The 25,627-nt window shown below is 39.0% G+C and overlaps 1 protein-coding gene across 1 annotated transcript in view; it reads left to right on the top strand.

Moving 5' to 3' along the window:
* The window catches only part of ntng2a (netrin g2a), a 99,030-nt gene that overhangs the window by 9,221 nt on the left and 64,182 nt on the right, over positions 1 to 25,627 (top strand). Inside the window, exon 3 of the mRNA XM_017716110.2 lies at positions 14,727 to 15,370. Coding sequence (XP_017571599.2) covers positions 14,727 to 15,370 — 644 coding nt within the window. The remainder of the gene's footprint in view (positions 1 to 14,726; positions 15,371 to 25,627) is intronic.

The following is a 25,627-nucleotide window of genomic DNA, read 5'->3' as shown; positions in this document are numbered from 1 at the left end:
TGTTAGCCCCTGCTGGATGCTCGCATTGTATGTACGGCTAATGAGGGGTAGAGAGAGAGAGGGAGAGAGATGTGAAGAAAGCGTGAGAGAGAGAGAGGAGAGTGAAGGGAGGATCTCAGCTTAGGTAAGCAGAAAGATGAAGCCTGACCTGATGCTGCATGCACATCTGAGCATGCAGAGAGAGGGTTTGTGTTTGCCTGGTCGTTTCATCTGCTTTTGAAGTCAGATGCGGCTACCATTATTGATGTTGCGCTAGAGCTTCTTATTTGAATGGAGGTGCGTTCCTCGGCAGCAGTGCCATCTGAGGAATAATCCTGATCCATATTGGAGTCGCCCGTTTAGAAATGCACCAACAGCCCGAGCTAAAAATAGCAGCTCGAGTAACTGTACAGCAGTGCAGTGCATCATGGGAAAGCAGAAACATTTGGTCCAGATTTTGGGAGCTTTTTGGCGGTGAACCAGAGAACACTCCTCACGCGTGGTACGATTTGAAGGGCCAGCATTTGTGTAGTTAACGTCGTAAGCCTGGTCCAGCTCTATGGCCAGTTTTGTCCTGTTTTTTTTTTCTCCCCTTCATGAATTTTTCATGAGTCCAGACGACCTGCTCCTCCCTCCGCCCCCCCATCACCCCTTTGCATGGTCCCACAAGGGGGAAGAGCCCATCCTGTTGTGTTTGTGATGGTGTGCAATAATCCCCGGCTGCTTGTTTTCGTGCCTCCTCAGGTCTTTGGGGATTTTTCAAATTACCAGAGCTTCATGTTGTAATCCACGGTCCCGTCACTGCCCAACCTGGTTACTGTGTGTGTGTGTGTGTGTGTGTGTGTGTGTGTGTTGGTTTTTTGGGGGTGACTCTTGAGTATCAGAGCATTTTTTCAGTCCCAATAAATGAAAGTGGTTAACTTTTCCACAACTGCAGTTACTCTACTCCAACTATTATACTATCTTAGAAGAATCTTCCCTTGTGAAAAAGAAGACTTAAGTACATCAACATTGAACTTGAAGAATATAGCAAATACTAAGTGTGTTTACGTAACGTATTTTATGGCAGTACACCTAAAATGTATTTTTTTAAAATTATGCTTTATATTGTACTATATTGAAATACAGTTGTATAAATGTATTTCTTACAATACTGAAACACAAATAAACGAAAGTGTGTTAAATAAGTATAGTATTTGGTGTGTTGTTTAGAAGTATATTTTTAATATTTTAAACAAATAACTATGCTTTAGTACATTTTGTAATATAACTAAAAATAGCAATCAAATATGCATATCAGTACATGCAAATGTATACATTTGAATATGTATCTTATGTAGTAGAATTTGTCTGAACAATTACTCAGGTTCACTTTTTTGCCTCCAAGTTGTTTAGAACATAAAATCACATAAAGCATTGAAGGTGCATTTCAACATTACTTAAATCAATCAAAAAAATAAATAAATAAACACAGTACTGTGCGAGAGTCTAAGGCGCCCAAGACGCATTCTCAGAATCTATTTATTTGTGTAGTTTGTGTTTATTTGCTGAAAAGTGTTAATATTTGAATAAACAAAATGTATAGAATATTAATTAATGATTTATATATATATATATATATATATATATATATATATATATATATATATATATATATATATATATATGTATGTAATCATAGCTTAATTACAAGTTGAATACACCTGTTTAAAGTAGTTCCAAATGAAAACATATAGTATATATTAAAAGCATGTTTCAAGTATAATCATTAAAAGTATGTAACCCATGTATGTGAAAGTCTGTGTTTTAAACCTTCTTTGAAATGAAAGAGTATACCGTACTGTTACTGTATTTAAACACTGTAAAAAATGTAATCACATTTTTGGTGATAGGAACCAGATGTCCAAAGTGTTTGACGCCTCTAAAAGAGAAATGGTTATGAATATGCTGCGTGATGCCTGACACATGGTTCTACACTAGTTGTGAGATCACATTTTGGTCATTCGTAGTTTTTGAACCATGTTCATGGCGGAGAGGAACATGCAGAACATTTAAAGGAAATATACCCCACAAAGAAAACATTGTTTTATAGCTGCTTTTTGTGATGTGACAAAAACAAACACGATTTTATATATCCACCTGTTCAGTGGACATAGTGGTTAGATCTAACCTGTTCATGTTGAAGTTATAAGGAGTGCTTCAGCCTGGACTGTCTTGAAGAAGCAACAACGTAGAGCAGCTAAACAGAACAGAGCTCATTCACATGTATGTATGTTAAAGGCATAGTAAGAAAAAAGGCCATAGATATAGCATAAAGTATATCCACTGTACAGTATGAATGTGTAGTACTCTTTCCTGACTTAACCTATGGGTGCATATTGGAATTATACAGTGTATATATGCTGTTTTCAGAGAAGCGTATACTGTAGTATTCAAACTTGAAATTAACATATTGGAACTAAGTAGTAATTTTTATGACCAGGAGTGTTCTGCAGCTTCGTGGACATCACCATTGAGCTCACAGTGAGCTTTAACAGGCTTTAAAGCATCTAATGCATCCCAGATCATCAATATGAATGCACTTCAAATTCCTTAATGCTCCACTCAGAAATTGCTGAAACAGCGCCATGGCTGTACTCGCGCTGTGCATGCTAACAGAGAGCACAGAAAACGTGGCTTCGGCTCACCGTAGCGACTGTGTGCTTGTTTTTTGAGTGTTGATTTCCCTTGGACTCGAAATCCAACCTGCTATTGCAGAGAATTCTTAGTAAAGTTTTAATCCTTATTTATTTGACCCTATCCGTCTTATGCAATGTGTCTCCGGTGACTTTGGTTTTCTACTCATTAAAGGGCTATTCCATTTTTCTCCTAAATTTCTGCATAATTCAGCAGTTGTAATGTAAACCGGGTCATTCAGAGTGTTTTAATGTGAAATGGGGCATCATAGAGAAACTTACCAACTTTAATTTCTTCGCAGTGCTGGTGCTCTGAAAAAGTGTTTTCGTGGGGCGTGGACTATCCTGCCTTACAGCACTCTACATACACCTCTCTAAAATAAATGGATTTTAAAATACCTGTTAGACTAAAATCATATACCTCAGCGATTATAAAACAATGTCTTAGCCATTAGGCAATATAATGTTTGATATAACCATTTCGTGTAATGTATCTGTCAATGTTTTGGGCTTTTAGAGGCATTAAACACTTAAAATGTCTCGGTTTAATACCACAGCTGTGATGAGTTAGTTAAGTTGCTGTAGAACAGAGCATTTCAAATCAAATAACTTTGAATAAAAGTGGCCCCAGATTGTATATATACACATACACTGTAGTCCGGGGCCAATTTTATACAGGCATTTTCAAATTGTCAAAAACTGGAAAGCGACAAAAATGGAGATACGAGGTTTCAGACAGCAGCGATACTGATAAGGAGTGTATGTATTGTATGTATCTTGTGTATCTTGTGTATCTCTCCATTTTGATCGGTTTTCAGTTTTTGACATTACACTACGTCTAAATTTCATGATGAACAGACTAATAGAAATGACCCAAAATGACTTGGAAAATATCCTGGTTCCATCGACGTACATTAAAAGCTTTTAAAGTTATTATTAGGTTTTATATATTATGCAAGGTTTTGTATCTCCAAGCAATATATGTGTAATGTGATACAACAACCCTTCAATTTCTATAAGAACCATAATTAACCTCTGAACTCTTTACCTAGAAGAGAGAAATGCACAGAGAACTGTCAATATTGCTTTGTAACCCTAACAAGATAAGAGACATAAATGTAAGCACACAGTGTCTTGAATGGCACTAAACGATGTTTCATGCCACAATCTCTCAGGTCATTTGTCTCATGTAAGCAGCCCATACACTGGGGACTGAGGAAGTGCTGCTTTAATTTTCGCTGAAATGCAAGTGAAACATCCCTGACTAAGCTCACATTCAGCTGAACGGATTAACTTTAGCAACACTAGCCACTGCTAGTCAAATGTGTCATCACATGGGATTAGAGCTTCCTGTGTGCTGTGGTGTGTGTAAACACTTAATATTGATCTGTGTAATGATGGTAAAAATACAGTGGCTGAGTTGTGCTTGGTCAAAAATATTGACAAAATTTCTGTCTTGTTAGGTCATGTCCTTTACATATGAATCAAGCAAAATAAAAATTTAAAAAATCTCATTAAGATTTAATTAAAAAGTCAAACGTAGAGACTTTCTTGTCTTGCTAAACAGTTAACTCCTAAAAATGAACAGCCTGTTTGTTTCCTCCTTCTCATGACTGCATAACCTACTTATGGATTAATTCATAGTAGTTACAGAATAAAAAGCCTTAAGATTTATAACTAAAATAATAATCCTAGATGTGTACATATTAAAATCCTGTCCTGGCTTTCTGAGGGTGAATGAGGGCTTGGGCATGTGCTCTTTTCTGGCCCGCATAATTAGGTAGCTGCATCCTGCTGTAGCTGCTCACCGGCAGCTGCTGTATGCCTGCAGCCCCAGAGGGACACGCCTTCACTGTAATTAACTCACACAGCAGAAAAAAGAGGGCCACCTCTCCAGGTAGAGGACTAACTGTACACTCTCCCTCAGCATGGCGCCTGCAGCTCACAGCTAAAGCTGCCATCAGTCCAGTCCTTCAGACAGCCTCAGACTGATCACACTTTATGAGACACTGTAAGTTTAAGAGCCATTCCTAAAGACCTGCTCATAAACCGCTGATAGACAGAGCACTTTTTAGGCTGCTGTAAATGTTGTATCGAGCGCAGTCAGGGACAGACAAATGGGGGCGGGGGGGGAGGTTGGGGGTGTCTGTATGAATGATGAAGCATATGTTTATTATAAGGATGCTACTGGCTCATAAAACTGCCTGTAAAATTGTCTGTTTATGTTGCCAGAAAGCTTTGAATGGATACCATGACCATATTAGACTGAGCTGTTTTAAAGGAATATTTTTTTCACTCCTTTTATCGTAAATGTAGTCACTCAAAACATGTTTGGTGTCTAAAGTTATCTTCCTTATTTTCCCACTGGAGCCACGAGACCAATGTAGCTAACAAGTAATGGAAGCTTGTCATGTCCCCTAGAATTTTTTTCAGAATTGTGATATACCGGTAGACCCCTCCAAGATACCAGGGAGGTCATCAAATACAGAGTATCATCACATAGTTCTTTAAAAATACAGTGAATAAACTATGTATACAGTTGCATATGCAAAGGTTTGGGTATCCCTGGTCAAATAACATTTTGTTGAGTTTAACACTTCCTCTGCAGAGAACACACCTTTGTACATTTTAATGCACAATTACTGTTTATTTGCTCAATATAACATATTGGGGACGTGTTCATAACATAAAATATCATTCAAAACATGAAATATGGCCTTTGCAAACATTATGGCACATTTTATACGGTATGTTTTTTTTTTTCCAATGTGTTAAACTCAGCAAATGCGTTGTATAGTAAAATGAGCAGAAAATGCCATATCTGAGTGTGTGCACTATAGAGGAGGTGTTAGACAATCAACAAAACGTAAATTAAATGGATTGTTTTGCAGTCTGTTCACATTGGTCTTCAGGAAATGCACTTGATTGATGAGGAGTTTGTTTATAGTCTGTTAATTCATATCCAAATAATCCATGTGTGATTGAATGCTTTGCAAAGAAAAAATTGCAAATGCAGCACTGTGCAGACATTTTTGGTTAAAACCATTTATATTAGCAGTTAGTGTGTTTGTGCTTATAAGAACACCAGATAATATTCTTTGTTTTTATGTTGATATTGGTGTTTTTCAGTGCAAATAGACACTTAGAGTCCAATAAAATAGATTTTTCAATCTACTTTTTTCAGGTGCCTGAAACTTTTATGCATTACTGCTTTTCTATAGAAATGTATAAGAATAGTGTTACAGAGTAGTTCTGTAAAATAACAATAAATACTGTTTGGACTCTCATTCTTTATGAAATCCCAATTAGATCTACTTTTGATTATTAAGGCTTGAGGAATGTCATAACAAGTTGAGTGCATATTTTTCCTTGCAAAAATTGGCAAAAATGAAACGACACATTGGAGTTTTTATATTGTTGTACATCTTTTATGAAGCTCTATTCAGGGTCAATTCCATAGTCTTTACTGAAATATGATGTTATACCCCTGATATTTTAAACCGCTGTCTTCATGAACTGAAAAGCATACTGTAACTAGATGCATGAAGACTATATGTAGACGCTGCTCCTCCAGCAGAAACCAGCTCATCTCTGCTACACACAGCTTTATCATATTGCCGTATAATAATGATCAGATCCGAAGAGGATGTGAATGTAGTGCATCTATACATTTGAAAACTTGGCCAAGCACATACCACATAAAAACTGAATAGTACGAACCAAACGCTAGCCTGCCAGTGCTATCCTAATGTCTACATCTCATCCAAGTTGGGTGGCATACTGAATGGTATGGGAAACACCAGCAGCCTGTAGCCTCTTATCAGAGTTAGTATAACTGTGTTCCTAAATATTTACACATTTGCGTTACTAAAGGGCTCATAACCTACATTTGTCTTTTATTTTTTCTAGGGACCTCAACAGCATTTGTGTGGTTTTAAGTACCAGTGGTCATAATTAAGTGGTTATAATTAATTTTAAGCAACCATTTTCTGCCTTTTATAAGACTGATGTAATATAAATGAGCTTTGTTCTGATTGGCTGCCTTGTATTGTCCCTCATTCAAAAAGCGCTTTCAGTGGGTGGGGTTAAACTGCTGTATGCCACATAGGTGGATATATGTAATTTAGTTCTCTTCACATTGCAGAAACATGAATTGAGAGTAGGCTGTTGTGTGCACTGTGTTGTATGGAATGGATAGTGAATAGCACGTTTTGAAACTTTAGCAGTGTTCACATCACAAGCTCCTTAAAAAAATGGGAAATTTAGTTTTCCTTGATATGGGGCCCTCAAATAGACTTACTTTGGTTGTTTCTGATACCGTATAATATATTGATATTTAAAAAAATACACTGTGCTTTCAAGAGTTTAAAGCATGTTGTATCTGTGACCTTCAGCAGCCTTTTCATAGGAAATATGTGCTTAAAAGATCACTAGATATTTCATACCAACCTTTCCCGTTTGTTTATCCCTCACTGTGCTCAAGGCAACATTTATAACACCTGGAAAGTCGGCTGTGTGAGTTACAGCTCTCTCCCCACATTAGCACTGTTTAGAAAATCACTCTACATTCACTACATTTCTTTATTGGTTCATCCTCTATTCTGATTTCATTTCCCCAGATTTTTCTCTCTTTCTTTTTGAAACAGATTTCTGATTTCGGCTTGGCCTGTTAAACGTAAAAGCGACGACACAGCGAACAAGCTAAAGAGTTCTAGAACTGAAGGTCAGGAATCCCCATTGGTGGGTGTTTGCAGCTAATTACTCTGCTAATGTCATTAGGCTAATTTCATCAGAGCATATGTGATAATTGTGCCGCATGCACCAGAGACACCTAGATATAAACAGTATAGACTCAGCATGCTGAACACATTACACAGCCTAGAGGGCTTTGCTTCCCATTCAAATGTACTGTAGTTAATATCTTCAAATTAATTAATTTGGTCAGACATTTAGATAAACAGCATCTCTCTCGGTGTCTGGAGTTTATACTAACAGTTTTAACCCTTGATGTGAGCTTGTTTATAATAATGGCGTTTAGTGCAGAGACCGTCTCCTGCACTAGCTAAAAACTCCAGATGCTCTGTCTTATTCTGTGTAGAGAATTAGGTGCCAGCTTAATGTGTGCACCTGGATTAGCAAGACTAAGCAAGACTGTGAAATTACTAAGCAAGAGCCCCAGATGGGGTCACTTGAACTGTTAAGTATGAACAGAGCAAACATTTCTGTGTAAAATATGACACAATAATACAGACAGTTCTTGAGTTCAGAAAGAGCCTTTCTCTTCTGCAATTGACTGGACAAATGCTGTACATTACGTCCTGTTATTAAGGTGTGACCATGTGACCGGCCTTGTATTTAAATCAGGTCACTGATACAGGCCTAGGACTTAAATCAGGATTGAGTCAGTTCACTCAGTTCAGAATCAGGTCAGGAGATTTGCAAAATGAGTTCAACGTGTTGAAAGTGTCATTGAAAATCAGCTGTGTTGAATCACCTGAATCGGCTGAACTGGTTCAGGTGAATGAATATGAATAGATTCCACACCAGCCTTTACTAATGCAAATTGAAAACATAGGCCTGAGTAGCTCAAGGCAGAGATGGCATCTTTAATACAGTGGTGTTTTGACTCAATACATTTTTCAGTACAGCAGAAATGCAGAGTGCTTGAATGCCTTGTGTTCATATGTCAGTGTTTGCATCATAGCATAGCTTACATGCATGCGCACCGTACTGTTAGGAATAAAGGTGCTGTGCGGGTATGTTTTTCATTCATAAAGGTACAAGCAATGTAAATGTGTCCTCAGAGGTACAGCAGTGGTTTTAAGGTCCACATGATTACTTACATTTTTTCCAGGTGAAAAGTACATATTTGTATTTTTTCATAACCTCTTCTTCTTCTTTCGGCTGCTCCCTTTATGGGTTGCCACAGCGGATCATCTGCCTCCAGTATTTTTTTCATAACCTAATGTTTTAAAACAGAACAATAAAGTAAAAAGCCTGGAGATGAGACGCCATGTGTGGAGTCACAACAGCTTTGAAAATATCATTTCATTAGATTTGATTATCCATTGAAAATTATAGTACAGTTATGTTCCCTGACTAAAAGTACTGAGCTGAACCTTGAAGGTACCACCCCAGTGACAGGAGGGCTACTGCCTCAGTGACAATTTTGTACCTTTATTTCTGAGAGTGTAGAGTGTAACTGCACATATTTTCAGTTTGATTTTCGATTCTGAGGTCAGGAAGTTGATTTTTGGTAGTTTGTATGTTTAAAGAGGCTGAAATTATCCTGCGGAGCTCTAGTTATAAATGACACGGATTGGTTTGCTTCAATTAAATCTTTTCCACTAAAACTTTAATGCTTGCTGTGAAGCCGTTGGGGCTGAGCAAATTCATCCCCAAAAATCACAACCTCCAGAATATTTAAATTATATATAAAAAGCTTAGTAATTTGAATGTGTGTGCATAACATAAGCTATATTTAGATGCTCCTCTTAGGTGAAGCTATGTTTTTCAATTTACTTAATTTTTAAAAGAAGAAATGTCAAATCAGTATCGATACGCAAGGTGTCAATATTGGTATCAGAAAAGAAAAAGATGTATCAAGCCACTTCTAGCTGAAGCGCTCTACAAAAGGCCATGGGGCTTCTAACTTAACAGGATAAATCTGATAAACACCTGTACAAATAGCACAGGTTCATGTTGAATGCATGGTTTTGGACTTTTTGACAGCCTTTTATTAAAGTGGCCTTTGTGAGCGCTGAGTCGTGTCGGCGTTTGTCTTGGTGTTAATCTTACACAGCTTCAGAGACCAGCAGTTTTGTGTGTGTGTGTGTGTGTGTATTTGTGGACCACCGGAGTGCAAACGATCGTACTCTCTGTTTACTGACATGGGTCCCTGCTGCTGCCAAGCAGTAGGCAAACACTCTGCTTAGCACCGTGTCACCAGTTAGTGGTGACAGGATTCCTGTCAGGCTAACAACTGTGGAGGTTTAGCATAAGAGCCACCTGGAGCAGCAGTTGGGCTGGATTTATGTGCTGGGTGGAGACTGGAGGGTTGAGGCAGAAAGGTAATGAAGGCAGAGACATTTTTCTGAGATGATGGAGACTAAGCTTTAAAAGCTTGAGCATTAAAACAGAAATATTGTTGTACCAGAATGTTCTGATCGTCACTGATGACTGATTATAACTCATCTTGGTTCATCATTCGTTATAATAATAGTCCTGCTAGCAGTAAATGTTAGTAATTGTTTAAAGGGCTAAAATGAAACATGTAATTATTTCCACATCTGTTGCAAACATCACTCGCATCCTAGTGGTGCCACAGTAGTATTTCAAGATACAACAGCCTTCTGATGATGTATTGTCAGTGGGGAAACTCTCAGTCTGTAATTTTCAGTTCAGTTTTATTTAATATAATTATCACCCCCTTAAAGACTCCAGAGAAAATTGTCTAATCGTTTTTTTTTTCTCGTGGACAGGTGAGCTCCTATTGGTTAGGACCTCAGAAGCTGAACTTCTACTAGGGTTGCAAAATTCCTGGAATTTTCAAAGTTGGGAAATTTACCATGGGAATTAACAGGGAATTAATGGGTAATTATGGGAATTAATGGGAATAAAATGGAAATATTCGAAGCTGAAGGTGAGGAACTTACATATAGTTGGTAAAAAAAAATATACTGAAGCATAATCTTGGCTTAAATAATTAGATATGATTCCAGAACAGTTGAATAGCAAAGCTGCTCCTCAATCCCAGGCACATGGCACATTACACACTGAAGGGCTACTGAGACCACCCCCCCTGCATGCACTGTTCGTTCCTCCATCACATGTACAGCGTATGTCCAGATGATTTCTAGAAACCTGACACTCACCACTATTGAAAGCACACATTTGGACCAAAGGACTACCTAAAGTCAGGTAAGTTTTGAAGAGGTTCATATTTTTACTGACAGTAATAGCATTGAAACGTTTAAGCTACTATTAAATTAAGGTGTAATCTCACAGCCAAACACAGAACCATCCTCAACTAGGCTGGACACTGACACAGAGGAAGAGGGGTCAGATGTTACAGATGATGAGGAAGTGAACATGGAGGATACCGAGGTTCAGGAAGAATCCGGAAACTATTAAGCAAAAATGCAGAGCATGCAGAGGCCAGGCTTGAGAAGCTTGTGGGAAAATACCTTTATTTGATTTGATGTTAGGGCGGCACAGTGGAGCAGTGGGTAGCGCTGTCGCCTCACAGCAAGGAGGGCCTGGGTTCGATTCCCCGACCGGGCGACCGGGGTCCCCTCTGTGTGGAGTTTGCATGTTCTCCCCGTGTCTGCGTGGGTTTCCTCCGGGTTCTTCGGTTTCCGTCCAAAGACATGCAGTCAGGCCAATTGGACGTGCTAAACTGCCCCTGTGTGTGAGTGACTGTCTGCGTCTGTCTGTCTGCCCTGCGATGGACTGGCGACCCGTCCAGGGTGTATCCTGCCTTCCACCCAATGACTGCTGGGATAGGCTCCAGCATCCCCCCGCGACCCTAAGGGAGAAGCGGCTTAGAAGATGAATGAATGAGTAAATGATTTGATGTTAAATTTGATCTTTTTTAAGAAGAAGCAGGACTGCTTTGTTTTACATTTGAATGGCACTTTTTTTGAGGGGGTGGGTGGGGGTTCGGGGGGTGCAGGAGTTGCGTTCTTTTGATTGTTTTTTGATTGAACTTTTGATTGTTCAATGAAAGAATTAAGCATTTATAAAGTCCTGTTTGCAACTAACTATGTGTCATAGTTATTATTTGTATTGTTATGCCTTCATGTCTGCTGTTGACAAAAAAACGATACACTGATGATATAGTTCCTTTAAATTATCAAGTTTTTCCTGTTAATTCAAATAAATTCTCATAAATTCCCAAAGTTCCCAAAATTTGCATGGAAAGTTTATATTTTGGAATATTTCCAAAGATCCTGAGTTAAAGTTCCCACAAAAAGTTACCGGTATTTTTCCACCCCTTTGCAACACTGACTTCTGCCAACATAATTAGGAACCGAGAGTTGAATCGACCAGTCACATTTTAAATTACAATGTGTGGGACCAATTTTGTGAGAACATCACTCTAGGCTTTCTGGAAGTCCTACATACATGACTGGCTGCATACAAGCTGCAGCTCTCTCTCTCTCTCTCTATAATAATATACACCGATAAGTCATAATATAATGCCAAATTCCTTATTTCTACACTCATTGTCCATTTTATCAGCTCCACTTACTGTATAGGTGCACTTTGTAGTTCTGCAATTACAGACCGTAGTCCATCTGTTTCTCTGGATCAGTCACAGCAGTGCTGCTGGAGTTTTTAAACACATCAGTGTCACTGCTGGACTGAGAATAGTCTACCAACCAAAAATATCCAGCCAAAAGCCTCCTGTGACCACTGATGGACTAGAGGATCACCAACGCAAACTGTGCAGCAGCAGATGAGCTGTCGTCTCTGATTTTACATCTACAAGGTGGACTAAATATATTTTTAGATTTTGGAGATATATCGCTGCTGTCAGAAGGGAATCTTGTATCTCCAAAATGGTAACTTTACAGGACAAGGAAATAAACTACTTTACCTTTAATGGAACCAGGCTTTTTTCCTCATTTCCGACCAAGCCTGGCTCTAGTTGTCATAGTTCGGCACTGTGTTTCATGAGGCTTTTGTGTGATTACTTGAGGGTAGGCGTTTGGTTTGTTTGTTTGCTAATTTGTTTTTTCTTTTTTTTCTAATAGTAAAGAGGGGGGGTCTCACTGTTTGTATGATGTATTAGCGTAATGTGTTCTGGGTATCATAGAGCGTTGATGAAAACACATAAATGACACAAAATGATTAATTCTGTCAAAGCAGTGAGACTGAAGGATCTGTTGCTGTGCAAAATGAAAGCTTTAGGCCCGAAAATCCCTCATTTCTATTGGCTATGTCATTGTTTCATTAATTAATCTAATAATCAACCAATCATTTTCATAAGAAAAGCTATAGTACAGTTGATTTAAGCTTTTGTAGTTATATCAAATTGCTTTAAAGACAAAAAGATGATCTAATACAGCCCAGATTAATAACAATATAAGGCTACAATGACAGTCTAACATAATAAGTTTTAAACTTACTATTATTTTAACAGGAAGTGCTTTACAGGCTGTTAAAGCGTAAAGCATAAACCTACACAAAGTTAGCTTGCATGTTTCTGACTTGTCCTACTTTTTTAAACCTCTGTGCCCGCTGCTCTGTGTTTAGCAGACAATCATGTTCGCAAAAGAAGTGACTTCTACAACCAAACAGTCACTACAAACACAAAAGCATAGACGTTCCTCACAGTCGCTGCACCTGTTGTTGAAAGCATGAAGCCCAGCGATGTTGAACGTGATTGTTAACTCCTACACCTGCTGCTATGGATGTTGCTTACAGATGTATTAAAGGGGTAGGGGTGAACACATGGCGGTCCACAGGCTAATCCATTCAGCCGCCGTATTAGTGGAGCACTAGAGCAAAGGCTGTTAGCCGTCGCAGCAGTGCTAATGACACAGACTTCAGGGATGAGAGAATGTGAATGTAGAGGCATTCACCTGCTCAGCTTAACTTCATTATTACCCACCAGTGCTCTGCCAGCTGCCCTAAAAATACATCGGTGTGAGGTGCCAGAGCCTCTCTTTAGTTGGGAAATGAGCTTTAGCATTGTGCCAGTGTATGTTGTAAATGGAGCTTTACAAAGACGATGTTTTTGCCGGTATCTTTGAAAATACTGCTGATGATGGCTTTTTTGGTTGAGGCTACTGATCAGCATTTCAGTCAAACTTGATATTTGAAGTTGTAAAGCGTTTAAATTTATTAATCCACGTAAATATACTAATTCTGTTATCTCAGCTAATGTTACTACCTTAGTAAAACTAACTTATTCCATCTTGTAACATTTAGCTGATAAACAGCGAGTTTTGAAGAGTGAGTGAGCCGATACCACGTGTGATAAAACACTGTATTAAGTAGAAAATGTCATTCCGTTCTATGTGTAAGAGTAAAACTTACAACTTTAGCTGGACATTTAATGCCACTATCTGTACGTTTAAGTAAGTTTCTGGGGTTTATTTGAGTTTAAGAAAAATTGCAGTTGACAGCTGATAAACTGTCTGTATAAAATACAGCTGTCAGTAAAGCCCTGTTTAACTATTATCTACTACTACTATCTAGCTATTACTATTTGGGAGATAAAAGGTTTTCTGACAACAGTGATACATTAAGCTTTTATTTAAAAGTTTATTATGTTCAGTCATAATGCTGCTGTCCAAAAAAACAACGCGATCTCGTCTATCATTTAAATAGTGCAATGTGTTAACATTTCAAGATGAATGGACCAACTGAAATGATCCAAAATGACATAAATCTGTTTACATCACCTCACATAAAGTAAAGAAAGTTTTTTCCCTCTTTTGAGAAGTTTGTATTATGGAGATACATGTTTTAATATGGCCATCTTGTTAATCAATGCAGTCTTACCTGTGTTTATTTCTGTTAAAACTACTACTGGTATAACACTAAGAGACAAAAGAGTGATTCAGTCAGTTCTAACCACTGACACAGCAAAAATGCAAACATGGGACAACTAAGAGTGTTAAGCAGTGCTCTGCTCTGACCTTGATGACTGCATCACATAGTTTTGTTGTATTTCCATTAGGTTTTCTTAAATAGTCTGAAAGAACTGCTTCCTAAGCATTCATTACTACTTTTTTCTCCACAAATCTTCTCAAAGTGAAAAACTCTTAATGATGCATCCATGTCATTGCCTAAATTTCCTCTTCCTCAAACCATTCCCTCACAAAAAAAGGAGCACTATGATGTTTTGCATTGTCTTGTTGAAATATAGTCATTTATTCCCTTCTTCAAATGAACTGAATGTACAAATTAATTCAGACAGATCTAAAACAGTTGCTAAACATTATTGTATAACATGTTGATTTCTTTTTTGCCTGCCAATGTACTTGTATTGCTATTGTAGGCAGTAGTTTTGGAAGCAGGATTGTGTTAACTGGGAATTTCTCCATGTTCCTCATGTAGGAAAATCCGTATCTGTGCAGTGATGAGTGTGACGCCTCCACCCCAGACCTGGCTCACCCACCGCAGCTCATGCAGGACCGGGAGCGCAGCGGCCTCATCACATACTGGCAGACGGTCACGTGGAGCCGTTTTCCGGAGCCACTGCTGGCTAACATCACACTCTCGTGGAACAAGAGCCTGGAGGTGACCGATGACATAGAGATCACCTTTGAGTACGGCCGGCCCACCATCATGGTGCTGGAGAAGTCTCTGGACAAAGGCCGAAGCTGGCAGCCGTACCAGTACTACGCCGATGACTGCATGGAGGCCTTTGGCATGCCGGCTAAGAGGGTGCAGGACCTCTCGGCAGCCAACGTAACCCGGGTAATCTGCACCGAGCAGTACTCCCGCTGGGTGGGCTCCAAGAACGACAAGATTGTGCGCTTTGAAGTTCGCTACCGCTTTGCCATCTTCGCTGGGCCTAAGCTGCTAAACATGGACAACCTGTACACACGGATGGAGAGTATGAAGGGCCTGCGAGATTTCTTCACTTTCACTGACCTGAGGCTGCGCCTGCTGAGGCCCGCGCTCGGAGGAACCTATGTCCAGAGAGACAACCTGCTGAAGTACTTTTACGCCATCTCCAACATAGAGGTGCAAGCCAGGTAAGATCTCACAGCAAAGCTCACTGCTTGGTGTGGCTTTTTTGTATTTTGGCTTTGTCTGTCTTCACTGTGTGGAAATCATCAGCAGCAGTCGGAGAAGTGAAGCAAGACAACTGCAGCTGACGAACAGCAGATCAGGGCTGTGGTGGTCCTACTGGGCTTAAACTCACGGGTGCGACTGTTAATGGGCCTCTCGCAATTATTATGTGATTTCTTGATCGCAGTTATTTCAGCTCATCACAGTTATTTTCCACAGGTGTAAGCTTTCACAATAATATGTTTACATCATATTAAACGTAATATGCATTTTAAACCCCTGTGGATAGGCACATATAAGTGATGCCAGGCATTAGTGATTGTGCAATTGCCCCAAAACTGTATTAAACGTACCCTAATGAAGAAACCTTTTTCGTTTAAACTACTATAATAGATTCATGGTTATGTGACCTACTACACATGGCTGGAATATGCTGTACTGTATATAAGGTGCTACTGAAACTTCAGTGTTCTAAAGTTCTATCTTTAATAGCTCAAGTTAAAATGAATGCAAATACTGTGACTGGCTCTAGCTTTAGCTCAGTGAAAGCTATCAGACCCTTGCATAAAATGAAGAATGAAATGTAATTTTAACTGTATATATAACAGTTAATGTCATATAAATTTTTTTATAATCAAACTTTTAACTATCCTAGTATAATTTCTAGTTCGATTATTAATTTAATTATTTTCTTTTTAAAATATATTGTTTGTCATGTTTTTATTTTCTATTTTCATTTACTTTACTTTTATTTTTTTTACTTTTTTATCTATATAAATAAACTTGGCTTACCTTGCCGTATGCAGCAAGTATGCTGATAACATTAGCAAGCTAACATTACCTTTGCAGATTGTTTTACAAGTAACAATTCTAACAATATATAACAACATATACGATTCTAGTTTACAGTCTGGTGCATGTGGTGGTTATGAAATGGTGCTTGGTGATTCTGTCCTCACCTGGAAGGATTGTTTTTGGGTTCAGTTGCTGTTTGTGATCAAACATAGAGGAAAACTCCCGACTTCAGATACAGTCTGAGCTCAAGTAAACACTTTGGAAGTGTTTTCAACCCTCTTGCAGCGTATCAATACAATGATACAATATACTGCTGCTGTCTGAAAAACAACAAGTATTTCAGTATTGAGTATTTAAGCACAGAAGCTGCTTTTTACATTGGGTGAAAATTATGAATATCTAAAGAAATCTAAAGAAATGTTTCACAACTGCTTGGAATAAAACCTCTTTACATGAAGACACTTTACCTTTGTCTGTTAAGTTGCTATTTTGAAGATACTTGTTTTGCTTTGGACAGTGATATGTTGTTTTTTAAGACTCATTGCACGACTGAATGAATGTTCATGTTTTAGCCTTACATGGGGAGAGTCATCAAATTAGGCTTTTATTCAGAAAGTCTGTTGAGCTGGCAACGTGACAGTAAACAAGCTGGACCGACCTTACATTAACATTTCTTTGGAAACAAAGTCTGTGTGCTCTTAAGGGAAGCGTTTCCATTAGAAGCAAACCAATTTCTCTTTTGTCCTGGATGTAACTGTTGGCAAATATACCCACGATAAAAATGTGCGCGACAGGGGCATCGATGCACGGCTCGAACCTCCGGTAATACAAGCCTTCAATCAATAGTTATTCTAGTATGTCAAACAGGAAATTGTTTTAAGGGCGACAGGGAGAGGGCTGGGTTAAGTAGACAAATGGACTCATCAAAAGCCTCATCAAAGCCCTGACTGATGTTGCCCGGTTTCGTAATGACCAGGCCGAGAATGGGAAATGCTAAGCTAATACACCGCTTGAAAATGCTCCTGGATATTTTATTCAGCCAATAATATTAGGAAGCATTTTAGCGAGTGCTGAATAATGAAAATGCCTCAGCCTCCCTGACTAGCTGGACACTGAGGACCACGCTAAATGGACTCTGCGGAGCACGGAATGGATCAGTGAGGGGGGGTTGCGCTTCTGACACAGTAATCAGATCAGCAAAGAGCCAGCAATGCTTTCTCTGTCACGCCTCATTTCCTCTTGTCATCGAGCGTGTAGTTATAATGACTGGTAATTACACTAAATAGGCTACAATAACAAGGGCCAAGCATGTCTAATTGAGTAAGATGTAGTGTTACTTGTTTAAAAGGGGTCGGGGTTGCTGTTAATTTCCTGCTTTACTGGTTTGTGGTTTGTGTCTTGTTTCCAGGATTAGATTATATGTTCTCTGATGATGTTTTTTTTTATTTTGTGTGTCCAGTTAGCCAAATCACCAGCATTAGCAGATCGCTTCTATAAATAGGACCTGACTAAAAAAAATGAAACCATGATTTCTTTTTTTCTTTCCCTGTCTCTCGCTTGCCGCTGCTTTGATGACAATTTTCAGCAGTATTCTTGCGCTACCTCTTTCAGGGGTAGAGAGGAACCTTCACAAAGCATCATTTGCTACAGCACTGCACGTCAACCAGTACAACAAGGAGCCATCACTATCTCCAGCTTTAGATCACCACTTTTCCCTTCAGCGTGCAGCAGAGAGTGTGAATGGGTTTCATCTCCGCTGTCTCTCCTCCATGCCGTTTGCCCCACACTGCAGCCTGACATGTGATCCTGGCTTTAGAGACTTCACTCCCAAACAGGAGTCCCACTAGATCAGGCCAGTTTTGGAAGTGCTGGAATAGCAAGGGGAGTTCTTCTCTCTTCCTCAATCAGGCAAATATCCCAAAGACATTGAGCGAACCTTAATTAAACCTGGTAGGATATAAATAAAGAAGACTCAATTCCCAGGGATCGTGTTGATTTATGCAAAGGCTTCAGCTCATCAGCTGCATCTCTTCTTCACCATGTTCTCCTCAATAGAGTATGTACTAGGGATGTGTGTACAGGTAATTAAATACTACAGTTAACAGCATTTGAATGCTAAAAATATTATTCAGTGTTTGCTATATTGTATATATATGCACACATATATATATATATATATATATATATATATACACACACACACACACACACACACACACACACATATATACATATTTAGTAGGTACCTGTTCAATTGCTTGTTAACACAAACAGCTAATCAGCCAATCACATGGCCGCAACTCAATGCATTTAGGCATGTAGAGGTGGTCAAGACAACTTGCTGAAGTGCAGACCGAGCATCAGAATGGGGAAGAAAGGTGATTTAAGTGACTTTGACCGTGGCGTGGTTGTTGGTGCCAGACGGGCTGGTCTGAGTATTTCAGAAACTGCTGATCTACTGGGATTTTCACGCACAACCATCTCTAGTGTTTACAGAGAACGGTCTGAAAAAGAGAAAATATCCAGTGAGCGGTCAGTTGTGTGGACGAAAATGCCTTGTTGATGTGAGAGGTCAGAGGAGAATGGACAGACTGGCTCCAGATGATAGAAAGGCAACAGTAACTCAAATAACCAAGCAAAATCTCTGAGGAACGTTTCCAACACCTTGTTGAAAGTATGCCACGAATAATTAAGGCAGTTCTGAAGACAAAAGGGAGTCAAACCTTTTACTAGCAAGGTGTACCTAATAAAGTGGCCGGTGAGTGTATATAGTGATAATGACTGGTGGACGAAGTACACAAATCATGTACTTGAGTTAAAGTAGAGATGCCCACGGTTAAATATTACTCCAGTAAAAGTAGAAGTTCCTCCCTTTAGACCTCCACTTGAGTAAAAGTACAAAAGTAATTAACTTCAAATGTACTTAAGTATAAAGTAAAAGTACTGAAAGATTAATTATGACTCTAATGTCCTGTTATCATTTTTGCAACAAGAATCTTGCTTCATGAACTCATTTCAGGTGTAAATCCTCCAGCGTCTCTCTTGGTAAACCAGTCTTTTAATAGAACGTCATTAATTAATGTGACATTGATGTCTATTAAAATTATCATAAGCACAAAACACTGAAGGCAAACATTTTCCATCAGGGAGAACCGAGTGGCTCTGAAATCACTTTTTACAGACAAGCAAAGTTTCAGTTTAAGATTTATTTTTAACTTAGTTAAAAGTTTAAGTTTAATGAACACTTGCTCTCAACACCGGTTCCTTTTTTTCCTTTACTATACTGCATCTGTAGGCCTCTGTTCATAACCATAAACTAGCCAGAACTAATTTACTATAAAAAGAAAGTGATTGTATAAATTCAGAAAAAAGCCGCGTCAGTCGTGACTGCATATGTGTACATATTTCTGTATTGTGGTCTATTTACACAAAGTTAGTTCATCATTTATGTTGAACAGACTCTCCCACATTTTTATGCTGCTGCACTGACATTGAACTGTGTGCTTGCACTGGGTCGGTATGTCCAACAGGTCCAAACAAGCTCAAAACAAAGTGACCGCTGTGCCCTGATTGGTGTTCTTGCTTTGCACTTCTTTCATTTTGACATGTTAAGTTTTTATACACACATAAACCAAAAGGAATGACAGATTTAGCAAAGTTTGTGGAGTAAAAAGTAAGATATCTGACTTTGAAATGTGGTGGAGTAAAAGTAAAAAGTCACCCAAAATGGAAAAACTCCAGTAAAGTACAGATACATGAAAAAACTACTTAAGTACAGTAACAAATTACATTTACTGAGTTACTGTCCAACACTGATGAACATTACTAGCATACATGCAATATAATTATCTGAAGATATTGTGTGTTTCATCAGTTCTTGTAGAACACTGACTCTTTCATTAGCAAGGCCTTTCCACACATCTCTCTGTCTCTCTCTCTCTCTCAAGCCTTCTGTTAAACAGCTGCAGCTGTGGTGTCCGGCTCCTCGTATTGAGATCAGCAGTAGTAGTTGCTGATGATGAAAGACCGCTGTGCAGCCGATAATGCTCTTCTGTCAATATGCTAAGAGGCCGATCGGCCACTCCAGAGCGAAGTAGAGCTGAGGAGGGTGTGAATGGAAGCCTGTCCGGTCAGGCCGATGTCCTTGGGCTTGCACTTAACATGCAGAGGTCAGGCTGATGAGGAGGGGAGAGCCGGGGGCTGCTAGGAACTGGGCTGGTACAGTGCTGTGTGTGTGTGTGTGTGTGTGTGTGTGTGTGTGTGTGTGTGTGTGTGTGTGTGTGTCTGCCTGTACGTAGGTGGAATCTTTTAATACAAGATATGTTTCCTGTGAAGCATCTTCCTGAACAACAAGGTCACCTTCAGACTGCATATGTAGATGTTTTTGGTCAAAAGTGTGTTTTGATGTGAAATGCATCATCGGTTCCTGTAAAGAACCAGTGTTTCTCTACGCTGAACCATTTCATTCAGACTGCTCTGAATAACTGTATGTCTACGTATCAAACAAATGAACAAAATTGAACTATGGAATTCCCCTTTAAAAATCACACACACACACACGTCAAACTAGGAAGCACTTGACTTGATGTGTAAAAGAACAGTTGGAATAAACTAATTTACAGGTCTTCCAAGCACTTTGCACATCATGTTCTTAAATCATCACTAGTTAAAACATCTTGAAGTATTGCGATATTATATTATTGCCATATAGCCCACCTCTATAAGTACATATACACTACATGGACAAAAGTATTAGGACTACACTTTACACCTACAGGAGCTTTTCTGACATCCCTTTCTAAAACTATAGGCATTAATATGGAGTTGGTCCCTCCATTGTGGCTATAACAGCTTCCACTCTTCTGGGAGGCTTTGTACAAGATTTTGGAGTGTGTCTGGGCCCCACTCGAACCACATCATCAGGTTTTTAGTCTGAAACTGAACCAAACTGGTCTGTTATCACCCAAGTGCGTAATAAAACCTGATATTAGTGACCATTATTAGATGACAAACAAATAACATAAAAAATAATATAAAAGAATATGTTGGATAATAATAATAATATACTATAATCACAAGTTTAGTCATTAAACAGTGTTTTTGAACAACATCCCAAATGTGTTTTAGTCTGGATAAACTTTCAATACTGCGCTGTTCTTATGGTGTCCTGATAGAGCAAGATGTGAGGATTCACCTGTTTAAACCTAGTTTCCTCTTTACGTGTATTTACTTCATCAATAAACTGAACATCCCACTGGCTGCACTAATCTTTCCTGAACCGATTCGCTATTTATTTCCTGCTCATTTTCTTGTGAGCGTGGGCCTCATGGACCTTTTCAACACACATAGGCAAATCTAGCATGCCAGATTAAAACTGTTTAAGATAATGAAAGTAGAGAGGAAGAATAGAGTAAGTAACAAAACCAAAGCAGGGGGGAAATGCAGGTAAAATCTGTTAAAAGTGGAAAGCGGCTGTGAGAACCCAAATGTGAAATATGACCCCTACTTGATCCTGCACGTTTTTGGAAAGTAACATCCGAACTCTGCTAAATCTGATGTGAGCTGTCGGGTCCCGTTATGTTTGGACAAATATTTTGAAACTGCAGCTACATTAAAATCGTAGCTCTAGCACAAAACTAAAGGAACAAACTTCAGACACCAAACATGTCTTGACTGATCAACCACAGCTGGGCTGAGAAGGAAAGTATACCAGGTGGAAATTTCAAACGATTTGTTGTGAACACTGTGGGCTATGAAAGGCTGAATAAGGGCTGTTGTCAGGTGGTTTCTCTGTATCGGAAGTCCTGATGGTGATAGCGGCCAGGCAGTCTGTATTGGCTTCGTCAGGCTGGACAGATGGATTGGTTGGAAGGACCTGTTCTGTCTGAGAACTGGACAGAACCATTATCCTCTCTGACCCCTCAGTCACTTCCTCCTTCAGAATGATTTTGGAAATGTCAGACTGTCAGCATACGGATCAGGCATTAGATCGAGGCTTCAAACGGACGCTGCGGCAGCAGGGATGTCTCTGCTATCTGTTTTAATTTGTGCTGTGTTGAGTGTAGGAGTGGTCCAGGCCTGGCTGAGCGACAAGCTGAGTGAGAGAAAGGCAGCAGGGAGATTGGTATGCGTTGGTAAATGCGTTCTTGGGCAGAGTGGACAGTCTGATGATGTTATTCAGATGGAGGAGGCCATTTGCTGTAAACTTTCTTCAGTGTTTTTCTCTTTAACCTCCTGGGGGGAGTGTGTGGACCGATGCAGTGTGAGGTAACTGTGAATGAAGGCTGTAATACAAATCCAAGAGATAAGCCAGCAGGATCTTTTTGCCAGTGCAGATACGCCAGTTAAAATCATACTTTTCTATATGTTTTATTAGTAATTTACTGATTACTTTTGGCATTTTATGTCCTTGGACTCAAAATTGATATTGAATATCGCAATAATTAAAGAATTGTGCAAATTATAGTTCTTTCATTGTCTTTCATATGTTTTTTTTACTAAAAGGCTCATCTTATTTAAACATACTTGTTGTACAATCACTCTACTCTATGGTTCGTTCAAAAATGTATACAATAAGAATACATTTAAAGTGTCACAGCTATCAGGATTCTGACAGTCATATTCTCACCATCTACGTGTCCAAATGTATGCACTCCCATGCAGTGAGTTTTATTGGTCCAATAAGAAAAACATGAATGTATGAACATCTGCTCTGCTTAACATGACTGAGCCTTTCATGTATGTCCTGGCCTCGTGCTAGGCCACCTTCAGGCAGTAAGGGGGACAAGGCACCACTAAGGGGTAATAAGGGTTGAGTGGTAACAGCTTAAGGGATGCTCACACGCTACTTTCTGATCAGTCTTGAGTTCACACTGATATGTGCATGTCTCAGACTAAGACGCTAATTTTGGTGTTGATTTCTCTTGAGTTCTGTTTTTTTTGTTTGTTTTTTGTTCTCCTAGCATAAGTCTTAAAAAAAACTTTGAATGATCTTTTGGTGAGTGTGTTCCCCTTTAGTTTTTTGAAACTCTGTTTAGTTTGAAGACGCTGCTCTGGTATTTCTTTTGTTTGGCCTCTTTTGTTTATCAACCCCGCAACAAAACTTTTAACAGCGCTGCCGTGGTATTTCAGCAGTAACGCACTCGACTCTGTGTGACAAGGTCATGAGTTGGAGTCTCACTTGGTGCAAACTCGTTTATTTTCTTTTCCACACTCCCAAGTCTGTATTACTCTGCACTTGAACCCCTAGTTTGATCCCCACTTGGGGTAAGTCAACCATCCCACTACACTTTCATAGTGAAAAATAGTAGCCGAGTTGGAGAAAATTGTCCATAAAAGGACGTGCTTAAACATTATTCAGTTTTCTTTGAACATTTAGTAGCATGTAAGTGAGAAATCCTTGATTGACTGATGCATTTGTCTCCCACGATTACAGCCTCATTTTCAAAATTGCCCCCTCCACATGACACGCTACTGTCTGCTTGGTTATTTTGCACAGTGAGTGAAATACCCCCTGATATTCATATTGACTGGCTGCTAACTCACTCACCATAATGGCACTAATGCGCTTCAATGGCCCCAAAATGCTTGATTTTGGAAAAGCTCATTTCAGTTTGATTTTGTTTGGTTTCCATCACTGAGATCTTGCACTACTGTAACTGTTATTTACTGTTACAAAACTACTGTTTTGTCTTTGGTTTGAGAAATGAGTAATAATTCACTCTTTCCACCAAACTCTTGGAGAACTGGGCAAGTTTTCAGATGTAAAAATATGCACATTGTAAAGTAGGAGTGCAATGATTATTCGACTTAGTAGTCGGTTAGTTGGTGACATCATTATGCATCTTTCTCACGTTCACTACTAAGATTTTGAAATTAAGCGCTTCTTGGAGACTTAACAACAGCAGCATTTACACAAAATCATTCAAATTCAAAATCATTCCACAAACATTCGCCACTCCCCGCCCCGTCAGAGCACGTCTCCTCTGCAGCAGTGAATATCTGCTCTCAGAGGAGAGTGAGACTCTCACAGGAGCACAGAGAGATGCTGACTTGCCTCCATTTCATTAAAGACCTGTGATTGTAGAATTTAGTTGCAGCAAAGTGTAGACAGACAGCAGAGCACAGAGCACAGACTGCACTATTTAAATGTAACGTTTAAATTTAGATAGATTTACCTGATTAAAAGACACCTGACTTAATTTTGTTATTTTATTGCTGCAACTTTACACGTCCTTGGTTATAAATGACAGGAAAAATTATTTAATTTAATCAAAATTTTTTGTATTAGCAGGAAAGTTCATTAAAACTCTGATTTTGATTGGTATTAATAGTTATTGTCTTTATTGTTTGTTAGCAAATGCATAAAACGACCTCAAGCTAAATTTAAAAGCTAATAGCTACATAAAGGTAATCTGAATAATCGATTATTCATTTCAGTAATCGGTCGACTATTCGACTATCAAATTAGTTGTTTGTTGCAGCCCTATTATAAAGTTTCTCAGAGGTGTCCCAGGCTTAGTTTCAGTTGCTAAGCTATGAAGGGCTGATTGGGTGAACCAGTTTGCTACAGCACCCCCCTGAGGCAGACCAGTGCTGCAGCTCGCTGACTGTGGGAGAAACAGCTAAATAGTAACCTTTCCCTGTGTTAATCTGTATTTGAGCATCTGCTTTACCCTAACGGACAGCATTAGGTCACAATAAAGGCATTTTCACGGACCTACCAGAATTTTGACACGTTCACCAGGTCCAAAAGGTTAATTAGGAGGCCCTGGACCCCCCAAGACCCCCTGTATTTTGTACCTTGATTTTGCATAATAGTCAAATGGCCTCTTATGTCAAAGTAGGCAGTTCTTGGACATGTTAAGCATTAAAATGCACCAGAATCTGTGATGAAAGGCTATCGTCCGAGCTTAGCGCTTAATGAGTTTTTGATGTTAGAAATGGACTTAAAATGACAAACTGCGCAGACTTTTCAGATTTCAAAAAATATTATATATGAAAAATGATCAACTTGGAAACCTTTAAAACGACTTAATTAAAAAACAAAATATCCTTTAAACGCACGTCGTGATCTGTTTCTTACTGTAAGAGAGAAGAGTAGAAGAATTTAAAATGATCATTATGTCTCTAAGAATTATAGCACTCACATTTATTTGAGATGTTTGCTATTATTTCAGCCTTTTTTTCCATAGTCCTATTAAGAAATCCAACATTTAGTTTGATGAACAGAAAGCAGTGAGTGCATTTATTGAGACTCATCACAGGAGTTCTAACTTGGTGCTGTAACATGTTTGGGCAGCGCAAGTGAGGCTTGTTTACTTGTTTCCAGTGTAGCAAATTCTTTTGTACCAGTGTTTCTTGCTTAAAATTTAATTCTCAAAAAAATACCTTGCTGGATTCTACACATGATCCTGTGTGACTCT

Source organism: Pygocentrus nattereri, chromosome 28, assembly GCF_015220715.1.
Source record: "Pygocentrus nattereri isolate fPygNat1 chromosome 28, fPygNat1.pri, whole genome shotgun sequence".
Taxonomy (NCBI): domain Eukaryota; kingdom Metazoa; phylum Chordata; class Actinopteri; order Characiformes; family Serrasalmidae; genus Pygocentrus; species Pygocentrus nattereri.
Note: the sequence above shows the minus strand (reverse complement) of the source record. Positions and strands in the feature narration are given on the sequence as shown.